This window comes from Coloeus monedula (assembly GCF_965178545.1).
Source record: "Coloeus monedula genome assembly, chromosome: 1".
NCBI classification, from domain to species: domain Eukaryota; kingdom Metazoa; phylum Chordata; class Aves; order Passeriformes; family Corvidae; genus Coloeus; species Coloeus monedula.
The window spans coordinates 4,308,169-4,323,419 of record NC_138781.1 but is presented as its reverse complement, the minus strand read 5'-3'; the positions used below and the strand labels follow the sequence as shown (position 1 = coordinate 4,323,419).

At 48.2% G+C, this 15,251-nt stretch overlaps 2 protein-coding genes across 3 annotated transcripts in view; both read left to right on the top strand.

Moving 5' to 3' along the window:
• Positions 1-3,594, top strand: part of LOC309583257 (mitogen-activated protein kinase kinase kinase 3-like) — a 75,773-nt gene extending 72,179 nt beyond the window's left edge. For both annotated transcript variants that reach the window (XM_082298848.1, XM_082298847.1), the window contains exon 17: positions 1,096-3,594. In XM_082298848.1, coding sequence (XP_082154974.1) covers positions 1,096-1,324 — 229 coding nt within the window. In that variant the 3' untranslated portion in view covers positions 1,325-3,594. The remainder of the gene's footprint in view (positions 1-1,095) is intronic.
• Positions 3,595-4,873: 1,279 nt separating this feature from the next.
• ACAA1 (acetyl-CoA acyltransferase 1) lies at positions 4,874-14,893 on the top strand (the record flags this gene model as incomplete). Its single annotated transcript, XM_082285804.1, has 12 exons — positions 4,874-5,062; positions 5,931-6,024; positions 6,284-6,341; positions 7,152-7,231; positions 7,675-7,717; positions 9,427-9,525; positions 9,936-10,016; positions 11,608-11,798; positions 11,887-12,066; positions 12,832-12,887; positions 13,377-13,522; positions 13,802-14,893. The coding sequence occupies 12 exons, from the start codon at positions 4,874-4,876 to the stop codon at positions 13,875-13,877; spliced, it is 1,293 nt and encodes a 430-aa protein (XP_082141930.1). The 3' UTR covers positions 13,878-14,893.
• Positions 14,894-15,251: the final 358 nt, after the last annotated feature.

The window sequence follows — 15,251 nt, the reverse complement described above, 5'->3', positions numbered from 1 at the left end:
GTGCAGATATCCAGAGGGAATGTGTTGTAGCTAAATTCCTATAACAGGAGCACTCAGAATCACAGCTTGCTTTTGGAAGCTCTTGTCTTGGGTGAGTCTCACGTCCAGCTCATCCCCATAACTGCTTTTTAATTCTGGAAAGCAGGTTGACAAAAAAGGTCACTAAAAGAGCTGTTAAGTTTTGGTGGCCCTGACTTTGGGTTCACTTAAGCCCAGCTTAGAGGATCTTCAATGGCTTTCCCAAATCTGCTGCTGGATGTTTGCATGTGGCTCAGGCACAAAGACAACCAAAATCATTGGCTGCTTGTGAATGTTTTGATCTGTGGAGGATGACAGATGGAGCCTGGAAGAGTTGGGGTAACACTACTGATCTTCCCAGTATATGAGGAGGAAGCACTGTCTTCACAGTGTGCTTTCCATTGGGTGCCCAAGCAAAGAGGGTCAACAAAAAATAATCCTTCCAAGAGAACCCTCTTTGGGTGGGAAAACCAGAAAGTCCTTAGCAGGTGTCCATGTACCCTGCACCACCTGCTCTGGCTGATGGGAGGGGAATGTGGTTTAAATTTTTACGATCAATTATGAATGGAGGTGGCAGAATATCTCTGCCAAGACCAGGACTCTTGAGCAAGCCTAGGGAAACCTCTTGGGCTCTTTGCTGCTCATCCCACGTGTTCCTTCCCAGATTAAGTTGGATGTAGGCAAACATGTTTCATTCTCTCTCAGCTTCCTAGGGAACTACATGCTATTGCTGAAACTGTGCTGTCTGAACCTGTGCTTGGGTTTCCCTTTAGGGGATGCTCCAGTGAGCTTTTAAGAGGCTTAGCATCTGCCACTTAAGGTAGGCAGAAAAGCCACCAGCTTTAATTAAAGCAAGGCTTCTGTGTTCACTCCTGCCACGGGAGTGGAAAGTCCAGTGCCAAGGACCTGTGTGGCCAGGGAGCTTCAGGGGACTGGACATACAAGGGACATGTGCCTGTCTCCTGCAGGTTTGCTCCCTGCACAGTCCCTTTAGGCAGGTGCAATCCCAGAGCTGATTAAACTCGAACTGCAGGGCCACCGCCCCAGTCCCTCACCCTGTGCTTGGCGTTGTTGCAGGAGCGTGGCCTGCACCGTGGTGGAGATGTTAACGGAGAAACCACCCTGGGCAGAGTTTGAGGCCATGGCGGCGATTTTTAAAATCGCCACGCAGCCGACCAACCCCCAGCTCCCCGACGGCGTCTCCAGCTCCTGCCGCAACTTCCTCAAGCAGATCTTCGTGGAGGAGAAGCGGAGGCCGACGGCCGAGGACCTGCTGAGACACCCCTTCGTCAACTGCGGGCTCTGAGCCCTGGCAGCGGGGATGGGAAGCGCTGGCGGGAGGGTCGGACCTCACCCAGGGCTGTCCTGACAGTCCCTTCTCGCTCGTTGCTCCTCGGCCCCCGCCGCGTTGTTGGATTTTCAAGCTGCGCTCGGGACTGTTGGCGCCGGGAATTCAGAGCGAGGGATTTCCGTGCGGGTGCCGGACCACGTAACCTCCCTGCCGCCAGCGGTACCGGGGCCGTCCCCCTCGCCATGGAACTGCTCTCTGGGGGAAGTGTGGCAAGCGGGAAATGTCCCCCCCAGCGCGGCGGCGGTGCTGGCAGCATCCCCGGGACCGGTGGGGGAATCGGATGTTCAGTGGCCATCACCGCCTTTCGCAGAGGAACAGACAGGGCCTTCAGCCAAGCCGGAGGAGATGATCCTCAGACCACAGAGTCGGGGGGACCTGGGCGTCCCCGTTCACAAGGGGACCACCCCCGCTGGAGCAGCTGGCGGCTCCGGCGGGGCGGCGTTTCACACTGTCCTGTGCCTTACGCGGTTACAATCAAGGAGTGATGCTCGGCTCGGATCTGGTGTGAGGATGCAGCAGCCGTGTTGACTTTGCCTTGGCGCGTGTGTGTGTGCGTGTGTGAGTCTGGGAACAAGGGGGTCTTCTCGGGGTGCAGGAGGTCTGTGCCGGGTACACCCGCGGACGGATGCCCGGGACCCCTGCCACGGGCTGAGGAATGGTCAAATGATGATGGTGGTGTTTAAATGCTGTCGATGGCAGGGCTGAGCAGCAGCCAGGTTGTGTTGGGAGCCATTGGGATTCAGGTGTGAGCTGAAGGGAATCTCAGCAAGGACGGCTCTGCTCATAGCCACAGTTCTGCTGAGCCGTGCCTGTGCTGCTGCGCTGGGGCTGGAGAGATGCCATCGTGTTCTGGAGGTGAAGCTGCAGGGAGAGCCCAGTGGGTCTCTGTAAAACCCAAGAGTGCCTAAAATTAGGCAGAGAGGACTGGTGCCTCCTCCTCTGTGCCTTGTGAGCCATCCTCAGGTACAGGGAAGGGGAGCATCACGTCCATGGTAGTGCCCAAGGGAACAGCTGCAGGACCATGGAGCCTCAGACTGGGAGAGTGGAGCTGCAGCAGTCGAGGGCTGCTGGAAGCAGATTTCTTCCTGCAGTAGGCTTGAAGTTGTAGGAGAAAATGGGCCAGTCAAAAGTAGAGCTGGACTACAGTCTCTGACCAGCACTACCCCACTGGAAAACCTGGGCAGGAAGTATGCACAGAGTCCCTGGAAGCTAGTTAATTAATTAATCAATCAGACCTTGGGGGGTTTTGGATAAATTAGTTGCACCATCCCACCTCCCCCTTCTCTGCTGCATTAGCTGTTTCCACCGACTCAGCAAAGGGTTAAAAAAGCAGTTCCCAGGAGGTTCCGTCCTCAGGCCAGTGTGTCAGACACAGGTTTATTATAATGCTGGTTTTCAGTGAAAATGAAAAGTGTTGCTTAGACTTAAGAGGAAAGTGAAGAATTGGTTGTTTGTGTGAACACATCCTTGAATTCTTCCATGAGGAAGAGATCAAGACTTTGCACCGCTGGTGTGGTGGTGGGAGCGTGTCCGTGTCCTCAGCTCTGAACAGAGAAGCAAGGTTTAGGAGGTTGCCCAGAGTAGCTGTGGATGTCCCATTTCTGGAAATATTCAGGGTCAAGGTTGGATATTGCTTGAAGCAACCTGGTCTGGTAAAGTGTCCCTGCCCATGGCAAGGGGTTGGAATGAGGTGAGCTCTAAGGTTCCTGCCAACCCAAACCATTCGAAGATTTCATGATTTTAAGAATTCAGTTTTAAAAAAAATAAACACTGTGAGTATGAGAGCAAATTAAAATAAATACCTAAAAGAATTCCCTATAAATTTGCCTGAAAGCTACAGGGGCTGGTTACTGCCCAAGCTGGGATCCAGAGAAGTTGGGATCTGGTGGAGCAGCACCAGGGGTTGTGTCAGTCAGCCATGGTGGTGATGGGCAGCTCCCCATGGGGAGGGGAAAAAAGTCTCCTTTTGCTGAGGGGAATGAAGAATTTTATTCTGTGAATAGGACCAAATCCATCAGTCTGGTCAGTACTATGGGATGGATGGAAGCAAACACAAGGAGAAAAAAAAAAATCAGTGTTGTCTGGGAATGGGTTTGGCAGAAGAGGGTAACAAAGTGTGTGTTCACCAAAGCTAAAAAAAAAAAAAAAAATCAAAACCATTTTTATGCTGTTTTCTCTTCTTTCATTGAATCTGGTTTGGGTTTTCTCAGCCTTTCAGTGGTGGGTGGGTGTTTTCCTTCTTTACAAACACTTGAGAGCCAAAGGGGGCTCCTGGCTGCCCCAAAATGCTCTCAGGGGTCTCATACCACCTAAATCCTCCCATGGATGGATGTGGCTCGTGTGTGTGTGTGAGTGTGAGTGCGAGACACTCCTCAGGTGCCTTTGCCTTTCTGGCTTGTAAAACCCTTGCAGTGTTCTGATGTACAGAATGGAACTAGGAGAAGTGAATGGAATTATTCTGCCATGTAAAGTCATTTTCTGTTTGTTCGGTTTGTTTTTATTTTATTTTGCCTGTAGCGGGCCGTGCGGCTTTCCCTGTGCACATTTCTCCATGGAGAAATGAATTCCTTTTTGGGGGGCGGACTGGAGCAGGACATTGGAACAGGCTGTCCAGGAAAGTGGTGGAGTCACCATCCCTGGAAGCGCTCAAAAGGCATGTGGATGTGGCATTTGGGGATGTGGTTTAGTGGTGAACGTGGTTGGACTTGATGATCTTGGAGGTCTTTTCCAACCTTAATAATTCCATGATCCTCCATTTCTATTGCCTGTCCCCTGCTCACCAGTACAGCCCCTTCCCAGCAGGGCAGTCCCCAGCATGGGTGGGGGGCACAGGGGGCACTTGGTGTGGCTGTCCTGGGGGCAGTGGGGGTGGAAAGTGACAAGAAGTTGATGGTTCCCCAGGATTTCTGGAACAAATGGATCTGTGCAGTTCTCTGACCTGATGGCTCTGAATGTCCCTTTGTCCTGACATCCCGCCTTGGACTCTGAATGCACAGGCTTTTGTGCTTCTAAACCTAATTTTAATTTATTTTTATTTTAAAATTTTGGAGTTCTTTTCTTTATTTCCTCTTCATCCCGCCCCCCTTCCCTCATTTGTCCCTCTTTTCTCTACCCTTTTCCTTTTTGCTTTTTTTCCCTTTCTTCCATTTTTTTCCCCTTTTCCCTGTTCCCGTTTTTCCTTTTTTCTTTTTGTTTTCCCCCCTGCTTTTTCCCCCGTTTCCTTTTATGTATTCCTTCTTTTCCCTTTCTTTTGCCCCCTTTTTATTCTTTATTTTCCTTTTCTCTTTACCTTAGCCGGTTTGTTGGGCTCGGGGCCGGAGCGCGGGTTAGCCCAGGGGCGGGGGTATGCAAATAAGGGGGCGGGGATTTGCAGATACAGCGGCCTATCCCATCGCTGTATGCAAATAAGGGGGCGGGGATTTGCGCGTACCGCGGCCTATCCCACCGTTGTATGTAAATGAGGGGGCGGGCCCACGCGAGCGAGCAGGCCTGGCCTGTGACAAGATGGCGGCGGCGGCGCGGCGGGCGCAGCTGGTGCTGGGGCACTTGGCCGGGGCCGCGCCGGCCTCGGGGGCCGCCCCCAGGGCCGTGCCCTGTGCCGGGGGTTCCCCGTCGGCCCCCAGCCCCGACGACGTGGTGGTGGTGCACGGCCGCAGGACCGCCATCGGCCGCGCCCGCCGCGGCGGCTTCAAGGTACGGGCTAGGGGGTCCTGCCCGCCTGTCCCCTGCGGAGCGGGGTCCCACAGGTGCTGGACACCCCCACTGGGAAAGGGGTACCGGCCTCCTCGCCTCCCCTCCTCGCACGCCCGGGTGCTGGACCCCTGCTTGACCCCCAGACACCGCCCCGGAGCTGCTCTGTTCTGGAAGAGTTTAAATCCCAACGTTTTATGATGGTTTTAATGCTGGGGGTGCGTGGCCCAGGTGTGGCAGCGCCAGTGGCATCCCCTAAAGGAGTCGGGCCTTGTGTCGAGGGGTCCCCAGCTCCCCTCGCAGCCCGGGGACCGCCACAGTCCGCTGTCACCTGCCCTTTTCAAGCGGTGTGTCCCTCATCTGCACAGCTTGGCACGGACCTGCCACCCTTCTGGAACCTGCTTCTCCCTGGGTGGCATCCACAGAGTCTGGGCAAGATCATGGTGCCAGGATGACCCCAAAGGGTGCTCCTTCCTTGCCATCCTAACAAACGGGTCTCATGCTGGTGGTGCTTCCCACCAGCTGAGGCATCACCCCAGTTTCTTTCACAAAATAAATGGAGGGGCTCCATGTGCTGGGTCTTGTCACATAAATCTGTAGTTGTGTGATTTTGAAGGCCCTGCAGAGCATGTTCCTATAAAACCGAGGTAGGTGAGAAAGCAGCATGTGTGTTACAGTGCCTGAAGGAAACCTGGGATAAAAACACGCAGGTAATTCTGCTGTGGTATGAAAACAACGACCACCGTGAGCTGAGAAATGGAGTAAAGCTGCTTTAGCACCATATGCCAGCCCTCTGAAGTGGTCTGAGACTGAACTGGTCACAGGGCACTTACTGGTGTTCACTGGTGGTGCTGATCCCCTGTGCTTTTAGGACACGACACCTGATGAGCTGCTGGCTGCTGTGATGACAGCTGTCCTCCAGGATGTTAACCTCCGTCCTGAGGTACTGGGAGACATCTGTGTGGGTGAGTGACAGCCTCTGCCCAGTGAAACTCCTGGTCTGGACAGTTGTGTGGGACAGGCTCCTCATGTCCTGTGGGATACTCACAAGTCTGGTGGGGCTGGAAGGGGTTAGCATGTAGCATTTGGTTTTCACGCCTGTCCTGTTGGTGGTGGGGCTCTGATCTGGTGCTGGGCAGTACCAAGCTGTGGTGATGGGAACATCCCTTCAATGCCTGTGAGGGGAATGCAGCCAATTGACTGGACTTGTGTCTTTGCTCTCAGGGAATGTGCTGCAGCCTGGAGCTGGCGCCTTGATTGCAAGAGTTGCACAGTTTCTAAGGTAAGCTCTCAACCAGACTGAGGTTCTTATTCTCCTCCTTGGGCCATGGAGCAGAACAGGGTCAGAGGTTGCAGTGAGGCTCATGCACTCCCAGGAGTTACAGCAAATCACCTTTTGCCTAGAAACTGGACTTTGATCGAGCGCTTGGAGAATGCTGAGGGCAGAGGGACGGGGAGGAAGGTGAAGCTGTTTAATTTGTTTGTGCTGCTCGTGTTGGGCCTCTGAAAGGGATGTGATGTTTTGTGGGCTCCCATCTGCATCTGCTGCCTCTCTGCACTGTGAGGCTGCACTTCTCTCTGCTGTGTCTGGTCCCAGAACCATGGATGGGCTCAGATCTTTCTGGCATTGCCCAGTGTTGGTCAGTGGCTTGTACTGAGCTGGATCCCAGATTCCAAATATTTCAGCCAGTTTCTATTGCTGTTGTTCCTTCTGTCAGTCACTGCACAACTACTGCTTTAGAGAGGTGCAGGCACAGCCTACCATAATTAGGAATATTACAGAGCTTTTCAGGGTTTGTGGCCTGGGTCAGAGCTCAGGATCTCCCAGGGAAGGCCCTCCTTACAGAGGACGTTCTGAAGACAGACCCATAGGGAAACAGGACTTGGAGCCACTTGCAAATGAAGTGTGGAAATTACCTCTGAACTTTGCTTTCCCTTGGTGCAGGACCAAATAGATCAAGAAATGGATAAAGTGATCTGCCTGGAACTTGAGGGTTAAAGTTTAGTCAAGTGGATTAATGCATTCTTTAGAGCTTTGGGTTGTTGGTGTGTTTCATCACTGAGTCTTTGCCAACACTGTCTTGTTTTCCAGTGGTATTCCAGAGACAGTGCCATGCTCCAGTGTGAACCGGCAGTGCTCCTCAGGGCTACAGGCCATTATCAACATAGCTGGTAGGTGTTGTGGGCACTGGCATCAGAGTCAATGCCTGCCCCAACCCAAGGGCTCATTCCTTTTGTCCTCTAGTCTCTCTGAGCAGTAAAACAATGATAATGTCTTGTGCTGGTGGGAATTTTCAGTGTGATGTTAGCTAAATACTTTTCTATCCTCGAGTGGCTGAGCTAATCCCTAGAGAAGTAACTTGGTTTTTTGGGGACAAGTTCTACCATCACCTCCATATCAGGCAGCTTCCAGAATGGTCCTTCCAGTTTCCTTTGGCCCTATGTTAGTCCTCAGCCCCATCAGCTCCTTGACCTGGCTCTCACTCTGGCAGGCAGGAGGGTGAGGAAATGCCCATTTGGCTGTACTGGCTGCTCAGGTGTTTGGAAACTGCAGCTGGGCTGGAAATGCTTTTGCTCCTGATGACAGTAAGAATGTTTATGCACTGCTGTTACAGGTGGCATCCGAAGTGGATCATATGACATTGGCTTGGCCTGTGGGTAAGGAAGTATTTTCATAGTGCTTGCTTAGGCTTCCTGAAGGTAACACTCTGTCCCTCTGCAATAGCTTGCCATAATTAGCTTTTTAGCTAATCTCCAATTAACTAGTCTCTTGAAAGACCAGCAGCTCTCTTGAATGATGAAATTAATGTCCTACCTGTGCTAATGAGTGTTCTGCAGACTTACAGGATGTGTTCTGTGCTGTCAGATGAGCTGTTCTGTGCTTCAGTCCTAACATCACTAGTAGTGTTTATTTTTTGGAGGATTATGTAAATGCTAGGTTAGTTTTTGGGGGAATACTAGTGACCACATACACAGTGACTTCAGAAGAATAAGTGAAAAAAAAGCTATTCAGTAATCCTGAGGCTAAAATACTGGGTTTCTCTTTTTTTATACCTTGATGGTGCTAATCTTTCATTACTTATTACTGCACACAGTTATCCTTTAGTCCTTAGTCAAAGGTTTGTATTTACAACTTCTCAGCACCTGCACACACACATTGAGCAAGATAAGGTGTTGAGAATGCTCTTCCCTTCCCAGACTGCTGCAAAATAAAGAGCTCAGCGGGACAGGTGTGTTCCTCTGCTGTAGGCAGAGCACCTGGTGTGATCAACACTTGTGTAATGCTTTTCACACCTTCACTTTAACACACTCCTTTCAAGAAGTTGCTTGGCAGTGTCCACCAAGACGTTGTGCTTAAAGGGACTGACAGCCTTTGCACCCCTGGGTGTGCCAGACACTGGGTTTTGTTGTGGGAAGCTCTCTGGCCTCTGCCCTACAGGGTCCTCCATGAAGACATACAATCCATAAGTTACAAACAGCTTTTGGGAGCTGGGTTTATCCTAGGTCTTACTCTTCCCACAGAGTGGAGAAACAGTGGATGACAACATAAAAGATGCTTGCTGGGGTTTCTCTTACTTAAAACTCGGTCCTGTGCCTTCCTTCAGGAGCAGATGCAGCTGAAGTCAGTGATGGAGTGTCCCATCTTAGAGCTAGTTTAAATTGCTGATAGTACTTACTACAAGCTGCCTTACTTTCTGCTTGCCTTTTCCAGGATGGTTTCTTTGTTATTTATTCTTCGTGAGGATATTTGTGTAGTGCAGAGTAGAATTCAAACCCTCTTCCCATTGTAGGCTTTGTAATCTAGACTGACCTTATAAAAGCTCATGAGTCTTAAGTGATGGCTTTGTATTTCTGCAGTAAATTTGAGTATCTTTAATGTGTTAATTCCTTTGTGGGTCAAAGATTGCACCCTGTGTTGTGAAACACAAATGGTGCAACTCACTGAAATGTCTTTGCCGTGGTTTGCTTAATACTTCCCTTTTTCTACTGCCAACCTGTTCTTAAGATCTGAGCGGTATTTTTATGTCTGTTGACAATCTCACTGAAAACTCCAGCCCTTGAACCTTGGGTTTCTCATTATGTTTGAGGACAAATGTGCCAGAATCATAGCAATTCCTTCCTAGCTGGGGAAACACAAGAAATTAACTGCTGACATTGGTATCCTGTTCTAGTGAAGCAAGAACCAATTGAATCTCACAATCTGTTTTCATTTCATGATAATTCTTAAATTGATGATTAAAGAGCTTCTGCCTCAGCCAGTTCCTAATTAGCAGCTGCGTTTCTGTGGGATAATAGGAAAGCATGTTGTCAGGATACTGAGTTTTGATCAGGCTTAATGGAGCAATTCAAATTTTTCTTGTGTTTAGTGTGGAAACAATGTCCCTCAGAAGTGCAAATAACCCTGGTGATATCAGTTCCAGCATGATGGATAACCCCAAAGCTCGAGATTGCCTTATTCCTATGGGGTAAGTGTTTCCCCTTCCCACAGTTTAAGGGTTTTATAGATGCTCTCTGTCTCCTCAGTGACCATAGTTACAAATCAACCTGAATGTGGTGAGCTTGGAGCCATGTGTGCTGGCATCCTTGGTTGTGGTGGAAGATGAATGATGTGAAATAGGCAGAGATCACCAATTCTGATCAAAGATTTTCTTGTCTTAAGCTCAATGGCTTGTTGAGCAAGGAGAATGGATTTGAGCCTCATTCTGGTTCTGGATTTGATTCTGGATTAGCTTCTGCCAGCAGTTCTAAGTTGAGAATGCGGCAGTTGGCTTTGAGACTAAAGCCATTGCTTGTACCTCATGTGGTCTTAGTAGAAGCAAACTGCAGCTCCATTAGATGTGTCCTTGGATTAATTCTGTGATGCTTTTTTCCCCAGAATAACCTCAGAAAATGTTGCAGAGAAGTTTGGAGTTTCCCGGAAGAAGCAAGATGCCTTTGCCTTGGCTTCCCAACAAAAGTAAATGCTTGTTTTGTTAGTCTTTTTGGATTTTTTTATTCTTTTAGTTAAGAAATGTACAGCTGCAAAACACACTGCTACTTCCTAGTGCAGTGCAGCCTTTGTGTTGCCTTCCAATCCTTAATAGTGAGCAAAGAGGCTTGAGGGTGTCAGACTGAAATTCAGTGCCTGTGCAGGGTTGTGTGTGAGGAGGGGGCGGGAGTCCAGAGCTGTACTGGGATTGTGTTACTGACGTCACACAAATATCACTGGGCACACAGACCCTGAACAGTGAGTGCTTGTCTCAGCATCCAAAGGTCTCGGCCCATGGCAAGGGGGGTGGAACTGGATGATCTTTAAGGTGCCTTCCAACCCAAACCATTCTGTGTTTCTATGATACAGCCTCAGGGAGGTTTCTGGAATGAGTGCATGGTGAGGTATTTTCGTAGTGACTTTGGCTCAGGATCACTGGAACCTGAACGTGGGAGCGGCAGCAGAAAGAGCCTTTCCCATAGTTGAGTGTGGCTGTTTGCAGAGAGCTGCTGAGCTTGTGAGAAGAGTGGCTTGTCCTTGCTGCAGGTGTTTGGCTCTGAGTGAGCCCAGTCCTACCTCTGATAACCTTCCTCTTGGGTTAAATCACTGCCAAAGTCAACTGACCCTGGAATCCGTGGGGCTGTATTGGCAGAGCAGTGGCTGGTGATAGGGTAAAGTTTCTGCCATCAAAGAGTTAAACTTGCTTTCAGAGCTCTGTTTAAGCATCAGCCTGGTCCAGTTATTTATCTAACACAGGAAGCCACTGCACAGGGTAGTTAACCTTTAAATTCCGGCCCTGCTGCTCAGGGAACTTGGCATGCCAGCCTTTCTCACTGCCATGGAACTGATAACCAAAAGGGTATGTGAATGTGATCCTCACACTCACATGAGGCAAGTGACTTTCTGGCCTTGGTCTCAGGATGTCTGTGGAGTTACTGACCTGTCCTTCAGCACTTTGCTCTAATTCTCGCTTACCTGGGAGCATTGAATTATTTTCATTTTATTGGTAAAATTGCAAAGTGATGAAGGGGTAAAACAAGCTTTTAGTCTCCAATTTGTATTCTCTATGAAGGATTTACCTCTGGAAGGTAAATCTTCTAAATCAACTCCACTTTGAAGGCTTTTAAAATATCTTGTTGATAGGGCTGGAGCTAATTCTGGTTTAATTGTATTCTGCCAGGTCATGGCAGTTGTTCACTATTGCTAGTTCAGGGTTCATTTTTTTTTCTTACAGTTGTGATGTGACTGTACCCCTGGACAAATAAAACTTCATGTTGGGGGCTGGTGGTGGTCAGTCAGGCACAGAGGTGTTGATGGGAACAGAAAGGGGATCTTGCTCAGAAACGAGTGATCCTGTGACCCACATTTGGAGACAATGCCCGTTATGTTGATGTAGAGGTAAAAAGTTTGTCTTCCCATGAATGGAAATAAGAATTTGCTTGTTGTCTTGACCACCACTCAGTGATGATATACCAAATTCCACCTTAGTTCATTCTCTGTCTAACTGGTTTCCTTCACCTTAGTCCTTCTACAGTTCACCTCCAAAATATTTTAACCTTTCATACTCGTTTTTTACCAGAGCAGCAAAAGCTCAGCAGATGGGACTGTTTAAAACTGAGATTGTTCCAGTGAAGACCACTGTTTCAGATAATGATGGCAACAAGAAAACAATCACTGTGCACCAAGATGAAGGGATTAGGCCCTCCACAACGCTGGAAGGCTTGGCAAAGCTGAAACCTGCCTTCAAAGAGGATGGAAGCACTACAGCAGGTGAGCTCAGCTGTTACATTTGTGTTGTTCCTCTGGTTTACCTGCCTTCACTAGAACAAAAAGGATGTTAACAGGTCTCTTCCAACAGGGAATGCCAGCCAGGTCAGCGATGGAGCAGCTGCTGTTCTCCTGGCAAAACGCTCCAAGGCAGCACAGCTGGGGCTGCCGGTGCTGGGGGTGCTGAGGTCCTTTGCTGTGGTGGGGGTGCCACCCGACGTGATGGGCATAGGGCCAGCTTATGCCATCCCTGTTGCTGTGGAAAAGGCAGGTGAGAGCCACCTCTCATTTGGGCAGTGCTTGACACAAGCAAATCAGACTCCCTGCATGGAGATTTAAGGTTATATTATTCAAGCATGTGCAGCTGTTGGAACAGTGAACTTAAATCCAAAACCTTAAAAGAGGTCCTGCCTCAGGTTGTTGCAATGCTCTTCCCTTGTACTGGTGTGTAAATTGTCATTCACTCACCTTTGGGAAGCTCAGGAGTAAATCCCTGCACAGGCTCAACAAGAGTTGACATGTGGTAAGTGATTGTGTGTTCACTTAGTGCTGTTTTCTCTTCTTTATTATGACCGATGTGTGGGGGTGGTTTTATGTTTGGTTTTTAATGTTTTTTCTCTCTACAATTTTGTCGTCTTACGTAGGGTTTTTTCCACACTCATTGGGTTAAACAGCTTTTATAGCTGATGAGCTGATTTAGCCTGGCCTGGCTACAGTCACATGCCCACCTGCAGCTTTATCTTCCACTCTCCAAACACCCTTCAATCCTTAATCCCTCTGCAGAGAAATCACACTTAATCTGAGGAAATTTAGCAGTCAGTGACACAATGCCATGAACTGTGATGTTTTGCAGTCTTTAGACACTGCTGTACATAAACTTGTTCAAGTGTAGATATCCCACATGGAGCTGAGGTTCTTCTTTTTCAGATGGAGTAGAACTGGACTTCATAGAAGGGAGGGTGTCAGGCAATTACTATATGATACAGTCATGAGGCAAAAATACCTCCTTTTAATTCCTTACTTTTCTGGCCCATAGGTCTGACTCTGAATGACATTGATATATATGAAATTAATGAAGCCTTTGCAAGCCAGGTGAGTGAGCATCATGTTTGTGTTGCTGCATTGCTTGGCAACTGAGTGTATTTCAGCTTGGTCTCCAGGTTAAGATTTTTAACTTGTTCCACATATTACATCTTCAGCCAAATGTTAATAACATGTGCAGACTATTTTCCTTTTCCCCCAACTAAAAATGAGCAGGGCATTGCTTATATAGCTTAATATTAGGAAAAAGAAAGTCCACTAAATAAGAATGTAGTTTTTGCTATTGTACCCTCATACCAACTTGCAACATCTGTTTCACCAGGGCTGTGATTTATTGTCAGGTTGTCTGTCTGAATGTGTGTGGGCTCAGTTTGAGATGAAGTGGACAGTTTTAGCTCACTTCTCTGTGCCTTGGATCACTTCCACTCCTTTCCACTGAGAAGGATGGTCTAGCTGGAGTAAGGCCTCTGAACTGGAGGAGGAGAGCTGAGAACTACAAAGGACAAGAGCATCTCCATGAAACCATTCCTGTCTTCCCAGGCTGTGTACTGTGTGGAAAAGCTGGGCATTCCCATGGAGAAGGTGAACCCCCTGGGAGGAGCCATAGCACTGGGACACCCCCTGGGCTGCACTGGTGCTCGCCAGGTCATCACTTTGCTCAATGAGCTGAAGCGCAGAGGGAGGAGGTGAGTGCTGAGCATCAGTGTTGGCCTCACACCTGCTGGGTGTGCAGCTACCACAGGCTCAGGGGTAACCACTTTGGCTTAAGCTTTCTCCATCCCTTGGATCCATTTGGGTGAAGCTTTCTCTATCCCTTGAATGACTTTGAAGCTGAATCCCCTGGGTCTCTCCTAGTGACACAGGAGAGTCCTGGACAGCTCAGATTTATTGTATTCTTTATTTTTATTCTTTTTACCTGGATGATGTAAGCCTGAGCTGTCTTTTCCACATGCTCTCTATTTCAGAGCGTACGGAGTCGTGTCCATGTGCATTGGAACTGGCATGGGCGCCGCGGCTGTGTTCGAGTACCCGGGGAAGTGAGCTCCAGTGCTGACAGAACAACACCACAGCTCACTCTCTGCCTTCCCTGGTCATAGCAAGTGATTTGCACTGAAATGAAGTGGGTTCTGGGATTTGTTACTAGATCTACAAATTTTAGGCAGAAATTGTGAAGTAGAATTAATGGTACAGCTCTGCTAAGAAGGTGAGGAAGTGCAAAACTGGCACTTGGCTTCCTGACATAAGAAATTAGCTCATCTGAAATTCGGTTACAGGCCCTGGTATGGTGATTATGAATGAATATTTTTAATTTAATTGATCTCTTTATTCTGTGAATATTACCAGAGAGAAGTAGTTCATGGGACAGTGTTTTTGTACAATAAATTGGCAAAAAGGGTCACTCAAAATGAAAACATCAGTCCACATGAAAAGTCTTTTCCAGCATTTTCTTAAAAGGTTTCACCATTTTGCAAGAAGTTTAAGAGAGTTTGTTTTGAAGCAAAGACTTGACATCCTTGCCTTCACAACTGTATGTCCTAGCCCAGTCAGAAGTTGTCTGTCTCTTAAATTGTCCCTACACTGGAGGAATGGGCTGGAGCTCGCTGCTGGTGGAGCTGCTCTGAAGCCTCCAATGGGGGAAAGTGGAAGGACTGGAACGTAATTTCCACAGGAAATGCCTGAACAGAAAGGTTCTGTTGAATTGCTAGATGCCAGGAATTTGGATGTGGCCATTCCTTCTTTTACAATACATGTCTGATTATCAGTTTGTGTGACTCCAAGGACAATCTTGTGCTTAATCATATTTACTTAAATAACATAAAGCAAATTGCAGCATTACATTTACTGCAAGCATTACATGAACATCAGTGACAGCTCAGTCCTTCAGTACTAATACAAACGTGTTCTATCTTGTGTCTTTTGTCATCCCTTATTTCTTCTCTTGTCTGAACAGGAAGATCACTGAAACTCAGCTTGAAAAAGAAATGTACTCATTGCTGGTTTAAATTTGTAACAAACTGAAGTTCTTTGTCCTGACTGTTGTTTTTGCACTTAATACAATTGGGTTCTTGCAATACATTTGTTTCCTTTTTATGATGATTGTTAGTTTGAAGGTCATGATGAGTTGGAGCTCTTCAATATTTTCACAATCCTATGCTGTAGCCTGTCTCACCCAGCAATCACACAGGCCCTATGTTAGAGCCAAAAAGTGGAATTATTTAGAGGGGGTAAAGAGGCATTAACAAAAGCCTTTTTGTTTAATGGGAGTGGAAGACTTAACAGACTCAGAAGTGGGAATTGCAGCGACCTTTAGCTAAAATAATACTAAAATAATTTAAAGAGAAGTGTGAGTAAATGGGAACCATGTGGGGGGAAAGAATGAAAAGGAAGGGTTCCTCCCTCTGTTGCTGAAGGGGA